Source organism: Brassica napus, chromosome C3, assembly GCF_020379485.1.
Source record: "Brassica napus cultivar Da-Ae chromosome C3, Da-Ae, whole genome shotgun sequence".
In the NCBI taxonomy this organism is placed as follows: Eukaryota; Viridiplantae; Streptophyta; class Magnoliopsida; order Brassicales; family Brassicaceae; genus Brassica; species Brassica napus.
Genome location: NC_063446.1, coordinates 57,733,183 through 57,741,151, shown reverse-complemented (window position 1 = coordinate 57,741,151; position 7,969 = coordinate 57,733,183). Strand labels below are relative to the sequence as shown.

The 7,969-nt window shown below is 40.3% G+C and overlaps 1 protein-coding gene across 1 annotated transcript; it reads left to right on the top strand.

Annotated features, from left to right (window-relative positions):
- Positions 1-4,283: 4,283 nt before the first annotated feature.
- Positions 4,284-5,375, top strand: LOC125583400. The gene has a single exon (XM_048750277.1). The coding sequence runs from the start codon at positions 4,284-4,286 to the stop codon at positions 5,373-5,375; it is 1,092 nt and encodes a 363-aa protein (XP_048606234.1).
- The last annotated feature ends 2,594 nt before the right edge of the window (positions 5,376-7,969 follow it).

Below are 7,969 nucleotides of genomic sequence, written 5' to 3'. Positions count from 1 at the left end.
AAGGAGAAAACCAAGATCCACCGAACCTTTCACCCTAAAATCCGACTCCGGTTACAAATCTTCTTTTTGTGATGAGATCTTTGAGAGCTGAAAATCATCACAAAGACTGATTTTAATTATTTTATTAGAGTTTATTTTAAGACGTGAAATATTAGTTTTATATTATGTGGTATAGTCAGTCAATGGTGGCAACACTAATCGGAACAATAAAATTCTTTTAAGATAATTTAGATCGTAAGTTACCAAGTGAATGTTCATCAACATAAGCATAATTCCTGAAAAACATATTATTGATCAACACCAAATCGTATAATTAACACAAACAAATAAAAAATATTATACAGTACCAAGAACACCAATTTCATTGAAACAAATTTTGTATATTTCCATGTATTTTCAAATTTCAACAGCTTAACATTATTGTTGTAATAATCTTTAACCGGGTCAATATTTTTAATAAGAACCAAAGAAACTGGCTATGATATGAACCACTAAAATCACAAGGAGAAGTTGGCTATAATATAAACCAGTAATATCATAAAGTAAATAAGATAAATTTTTGTTTCAAAAAAAAGAGTAAATTTTAGTATGATATTATCGCTAAATTTGTTAATATCTATTTATTATATATTCTCTGAAAATTCATGACAAATATAAATATTAAGATATTATTATAATTAATTATTCATCCTAAAATTATAGAGAATATGTCAAATCAGTATTATATTATTAAAATTAGTGGTTTGCCCGCCCTAACGGGCGGGAAATTGTTTCAATTATTTATGTGTCGTATTTTATTTTATTTTAAATGTAATTCAATTTTCTTGTGTTAAAAACTATATCAAGTTGGTCTATAGTATTTAATTTTTTATATTACAATATGAGAGTTTTTTTGCAACTTCTAAGTTGTGTTTAGAAAGAGTGTCAAATAAGTAAAAGTTTTTCTCTTTTAAGATATTTTTGTATAAATCTACGTCATACATATATAGCATGCCTTCTATTAGTTTTCTTAGTCTCAAAATGTCTTTGGTTGGTTTGCATTGTTGGGACAAAAAAAAATAACTAAATCATTTTCTGACTTTGCGTATCAGAACTAAGACATCTATTTTTTTTGGTATGATTTTTGATTACCCACATACAACTAATGGTCGTTGTCTTGTTGCTAATGTTTGTAAGTTTCAAATGTGGTTTTTGAATTCATTGTAGTATTTTTAGCTATTGTTATGAGTCCTTATTGTTAATGATTTGTTTCTAATATAAGCAGCCATTCTTTTTCATTCGGAAGTTTTCTAGCTCTAATAAATCCATGCAAAATATATGAAATGCAAATTTGATCAAACCATTTATGATATGCGTGCAACTTGTAATATTTTTAAGAATCACTTTCTAACATAGATGTTTCCAATATTTTAGTTCATAAAAAACTTATAAGTGATTCTAGAGGTAATAATAATATGGCTGTTTATATTAGAAACAAATCATTAACAATAAGGACTCATAACAATAGCTAAAATATTAGTTCAAATCATTTTGTAAATCTAAGATGTCCTATACTTTTTATTGTCATATGTGCATGCTTGATTAGACATAGTGTATGTTTGTGGACGGAGATATTTCTCACATGACCATGACTGACTTCGGTGACCTTCTTTACCACACGCAAATAATTGACACATTGCAGGGAACACCACTGAAAATATGTGTTACATAAAACTTGCATTTTAGATACCCGATCTTTGGACGTTGATCGCATATGGGAAATGGACGACTTGGAGCTCTAGTTCTCAGCAGTTGTATGGTGACATGTATTCTGGACTATCACAATTTTGCTTTTCCCTGCTGATGTTTGCTTGACCTTAAATTATGTCAATGGAGCTTATATTGATAGTTGAAATGGACTTATTGATAGTTGAAATGGACTTTTCAAGGGTTCTAATTCCAATCATGTAGTATTTAAGATGTCAATCCATTTCTAAGAGTTTTGATGCAAAGAGAATTCCGGTTCTAACTTTAGCTAAATGCAATCAAAGTGATAAGGTGATTCAATCAAGCTAACAAAGTTCTAACACTACTAACTAGAAATTTTCAATCAAATGGATAAAGGAGGACACATGGGTATAGGAATTTGATGTCAAATGATTAAGATTCAATCTAAAATGGCAAGGTTTCAATCAACACATTTCTCTAAGTCTAGATAACAATTCTAAGCATGTTCTTTGTCAAGACAAATGCTCATTTACTCTCATTGATCAAACATCAAATGTCTTTGGTTTGTGTCAATTAAGCAATCATTAAGAACAAATCATTCAACTTTCTAAACTCCCCTAACATCAAATGTCTTTGGTAGGGCAAGTTTAGAGCATGTTGAGTTGGCTCAGACATTTCATCGAACACCTTTCGGGCAATGAAATGTCTAGGTTTCTAATCCAAAATAGCCAACTTTAGATTAGCATTAAGATCACTCAATCAAGCAAGGAAACATATTAATATACTCTAAACATTCCTGATCATCACTTAATCATCTTAATCATTTTAACCCATGAATCCAAAGATGACTACTCACTCATTATCATGATAGACATTAAATCATTGGTTGATTTAAGATTAAACATGATTAATGATCAAAGTAATCAAGCAAACACAAATGATAATGATCAAGATTGAATCTTTCACACCAAAATAGTTTTTGATTTGATAGATAATAAGATAAGATCTAAGATTAAATTTACAATGTATTTATACTAGCTTAGAAATAAAAGGGTAAAATAGTAAAATGCGCAACCATCTCTAGCCTGCGACATGAGCCTGCGATTGTTGATCTTCCACCGCGGCTTACACATCCCGCGGACATCGCCTGCAAAACACCCTGGTCGAATTCGTCGTGACACGGCCGCGACCACCTAAAGCTCGCGATGATCACTTGCGGTCGACAACTTCACTTCACAGCCTCCATACGTCGCGGCGAAATCTCCTGGCATTTCGCGTCGACACCTTGCCGCTGCCAATACTATCCCGCAAAGGTTGCCTGCGGTTGCTCGTCTAAGTTTCACTCGTCTTCATCCTTCGTCATCGGTTCATCTCCGAATCAAGGCTGAGCTCGTGCATCTCCGTCATGGTGTGCATATCCGTGACTGTGCCACCGTTTCCTCCAAGCTGGGACCACCGGACCAAGATTTCACGAGTACTTTGATAAGCTAGCTGTTCCATTGGCGTTTGTGCAGAAGAAGAGAAGTGGCTGAGTAAAGCATGAGAGTGAGAAGAGACTCCTTATGAGAAGGAGGGTTTGAATAAAGAATAAGTATTATTATATGAGGGTTTGAATAAAGAATAAGTATTATTATATGATGCTATGTCGTTTTGGTATTTCATCTCTATTAAAGGGGGAGTGTCCCTTATGGAAAACCTTATCAAATGATCAATTAACAAATTAATGCTCTCTCTTATCTCTTCTCTCTCCTTCTGTTACGAAGATAAGGACCAGTATATCATTGGTATCAGAGCTTGTGATGGCTCCTCAAACTCACTCTGAACGGATCACGGCTCTCGAGAGTCAGATCACGGGGATGACAACGGCGATCGATGAGATACGGAGTGTCTCGATGAGGAGCGAACAAACGTTGCTGGAGGTGACGGCGAAGAACGATAAGAAGTTCCTGGAGACCGATAAGAAGGCAGAGGAGCGCCACGCTCAGCTGGTGGCCATGTTTCTGAAAAAACCATGTTCTGGATCTGGATCTGAGTTAAACCCTAACTCGAATCTGGGGGACAACAAGAAGAAATCACACGAAGAGGTAACGATCCGAGCCACCAAAGGGTTGTTGCGGCTGAATGAGAAAGCGATTCCTCTCCGATCAGGGGAGATGAGCACTCCAACTTACCAAGGAGGATCTTCTGGGTATTCGGCTCAACAGAAGTCGGAGTCTCCACCGAAGAAGTTAGAGCTGCCAGATTTCGAAGGTAAAAATCCGGATGATTGGATTTTTCGTGTAGAGAAGTGTTTTTCGGTGAATCAAACAGAGGAAGAAGAGAAGCTCTCTTTGGCGATGGCAAGTATGGTGGGTGGTTCTGTGACGTGGTTGAGAATGATTCAGGATCGGGAAGAGCTGAATAATTGGGGAGATTTCAAGGTGAAACTTAAGAGAAGGTTCAAGGCTACCAGAGGGGGAACCATTGTGAGTCAGATGCTGAGGTTGCGCCAAACCGGTACTATACAGTAATACCGTGAGCAGTTTGAGGAACTATCGGCGGAGGTACCTCACGTACCTAATGATGTTTTGGAGGAAATGTTCTTGCACGGGATGAAAAGGAGTCTGAGGGAGCAAGTCGTTAGACTTAGGCCTTTGGGTATGGATGAGATTGTGGAGATGGCACAAATCATTGAGGCGCAGGAGAACGAGCGAAGTTCTTACAATTCGAGGTCCTTTCATCGAACGAACTCGGCCCCTGCACTCAATAATATTCAGAGAAACTCGAACTTCTCAATGGGAAGGCATAGTGAGGTCACACCTAACCGGAAGTCTTTTGAATCGCAGCGTGAGAATAAGGGAAGTGAGTCGAAGAGGCCAATACAAAACCCTTGTCGTCATTGCGGTGAGAGATTCTTTTCCGGGCACAAGTGTAAAGTTTTTCAAAAGTACAAGTGCCTTGAAGTTGAGGAGGAGTCAGAACGAGATGAGGAGTTAGATAGAGGTTCTGAAGAGGAAGAAGAACCTCAGAAGCAACAAGAGCTGCAGGTCCTGTCTCTGAAGTCTATGGTAGGAATCACTACTAAGAAGACATTGAGGATAAGAGGTTATATCGGAGATGCGGAAGTAGTGGTTCTCATTGATTCGGGGGCGTCGTGTAACTTCATAGCCACACGGTTAGTACAGAAGTTGGGATTACTGGTAACACCCACTCAGGAGTTTGGAGTAGCGATTGGAGATGGAAGGGTTCTCACTAGCAGTGGGAAGTGTGAGGATGTGAAAATTAATATTCAAGGAGTGGGAATTCGAGAAGAGTACTTGGTGTTTGATTTGGGAGCTACAGACATGGTGTTGGGCTACACTTGGTTAGAGAAGTTGGGGGAAATGAGAATCAATTGGGGGTTACACTTGTTGAGGTTCCAAATTGGAGAGCAATGGGTGACTTTGGCAGGAGATCCGGATCTGCTTTGCGCTCAAGTTTCTTTAAGAACGATGGAGAAGTTGTGCGAGAAAGAGGATGGGGTATATCTGTTGGAGTTACAAGCTTTATTTGATAATGAGGAAGTAACAGATAAAACTCCAGTGGAAATTCCCGCTATCAAGAAGCTGTTGAAGGAGTACCACTCAGTCTTCAACATGCCACAGGGCTTACCTCCCAAGAGGACACAAGAGCATGCGATCACATTATAGGAGGGAACTTCAACTATCAATATCCGACCCTATCGATACTCCCATCTACAGAAGAACGAGATTGAGAAGCTAGTGCGGGAGATGTTGCAAGCTGGGATAATCCAACCTAGCATCAGTCCCTTTTCAAGTCCCGTACTCTTAGTGAAGAAGAAAGATGGAGGGGTGAGATTCTGCGTGGATTACAGGGCTGTTAACAAGAGCACAATACCTGATCGTTACCCAATTCCGGTCATTGAAGAGTTGTTGGACGAATTAGCAGGAGCGTCGATCTTCTCTAAGTTAGACCTCAAGTCAGGTTACCACCAGATAAGGGTTAAGGAGAGTGATGTGGGTAAGACAGCTTTCAAGACGCATGAAGGTCATTATGAGTTCTTAGTGATGCCGTTCGGCCTCACTAACGCACCGGCGACTTTTCAATCTGTAATGAACGAAATCTTCAAGCCATATCTGAGGAAGTTCGTCTTAGTGTTCTTCGACGACATCTTAGTATACAGTCGTGATGAGAAGGAACACCAGAAGCATCTAAAGATTGTGTTACAAATCTTGAAGGAACACATCTTCTATGCGAACGAAAAGAAGTGTGCCTTTGCACAGAGAGAGGTAGCTTATCTGAGCCATGTGATATCAAAAGAAGGAGTATCAGCTGACCCAGAGAAGATAGAAGCAATGAGAAGTTGGGCAGTACCCAAGAATGTAACGGCTTTGCGTGGGTTTCTTGGCTTGACTGGATACTACCGGAGATTTGTATTGAGTTATGGGAAGATTGCACGGTCTCTAACAGATTTGCTTAAAAAAGAAAGGTTTTGTTGGTCAGAGGCAGCTCAGAAGGCTTTCGCTAAGCTAAAGGAAGCAATGTGCAAGTTACCAGTATTGAGGCTTCCGGATTTCACTAAGCCTTTTGTAGTGGAAACTGATGCTTCAGGAGTTGGCATTGGTGCGGTTTTATCTCAAGATGACAGACCAATCGCGTATATCAGTAAGGGATTCTCTAGAAAGGGTCGTGTGAAGTCGGTTTACGAGAGAGAGCTACTGGCCATAGTGTTTGCCGTCACCAAATGGAGACATTATCTGACGGGGCATCAGTTCACAATTCGAACTGATAAGAAGAGTCTGAGGCACGTGCTAGAGCAGAAAGCGGTCACAGTGGAACAACAGAGATGAGCTTCTAAGTTGTTGGGATTGAATTACACGATTGAGTACAGGCCTGGCAAGGAAAATAGAGTGGCTGACGCACTATCAAGACGAGTAGAGCTCACTGAGTTCAAAGAGTTTCAGCTGACAGCACCATTGTCTATCGATATGGAGGAATTGGCATTGCAAGTGGAGCGAGATGAGGCTTTACAAGCCATCATTAAGGGCGTTGGAAAGGGTGAACCAGAGTTTGACGGTTATCATGTGAAGGAGGGTGTTCTGTTTAAAGATCGGCGTTTGGTGATTCCCACCAGTTCACCTTTCATACCTACGTTGCTGAGCCAATTTCATGCGAGTGCGATAGGAGGGCATGAAGGGGTTCTTAAAACTTTTAAGAGAATGGCGAGAGAGGTTTATTGGAAAGGGATGAGAAGTGATGTGACTGCGTTTATAAAGGCTTGTGAAGTTTGTCAGAGGAACAAGTATTCGACCTTGTCGCCGGCGGGGTTACTTTCTCTGTTACCAATACCGGAGCAGGTTTGGTCTGATATAATTCTGGATTTTGTGGAAGGATTACCAAGTTCAAAGGGGTTCGAGGTGATATTGGTTGTGGTCGACAGATTGACTAAGTATGCTCACTTCATACCATTGAAGCATCCGTTTACGGCGAAGTCTGTGGCAGAAGTTTTTGTGAAAGAGGTGATTAAACTACATGGGTTTCCTGAGACTATGGTATCTGATAGAGACAAGGTCTTCTTGAGCAAATTCTGGTCAGCTCTCTTTCAGAGTCAGGGAACTGCATTGCACAAGAGTACCGCTTACCATCCGCAATCTGATGGCCAAACAAAAGTGGTCAATAGGTGTTTGGAGGCGTATTTGAGGTGTTTCGCAGGGCGTAAGCCTTCGTCTTGGAGTCAGTGGCTTCCTTGGGCGGAGTATTGGTACAATACATCACACCATTCTTCGTTCAATACCACACCGTTCCGTGCTTTGTATGGGAGAGATCCTCCAAGATTGTTGAGGTTTGGGGATATACCGTCAGCGAATGCAGAGGTCGAGGAGCTGATTCTGAATCGAGATGTATTGTTGCAGGAGTTGCGAGACAATTTGGTGACAGCGCAAGCGATAATGCAGGCTTCGGCGAACAAGCATCGCAGAGCTGTTGAGTTTGAAGTTGGAGACTGGGTCTATCTGAAGTTACGGCCTTATAGACAAACAACGGTGGCGATGCGTAAGGCAGAGAAGCTGGCACCTCGGTTCTTTGGGCCATATCTCATCGAGAAGCGTGTGGGAAAAGTAGCTTACAAGTTGGCTCTACCTGCGCATAGTAAAATCCACTCAGTGTTTCATGTCTCTCAACTGAAGCAAGCGGTTGAGCCGCAGACCAGAGTTCAGGAACTTCCGTTGATCCTATCTTCTTCATTTGAGTGGAACACGGAACCTGAAGAAGTGTTGAGCATAAA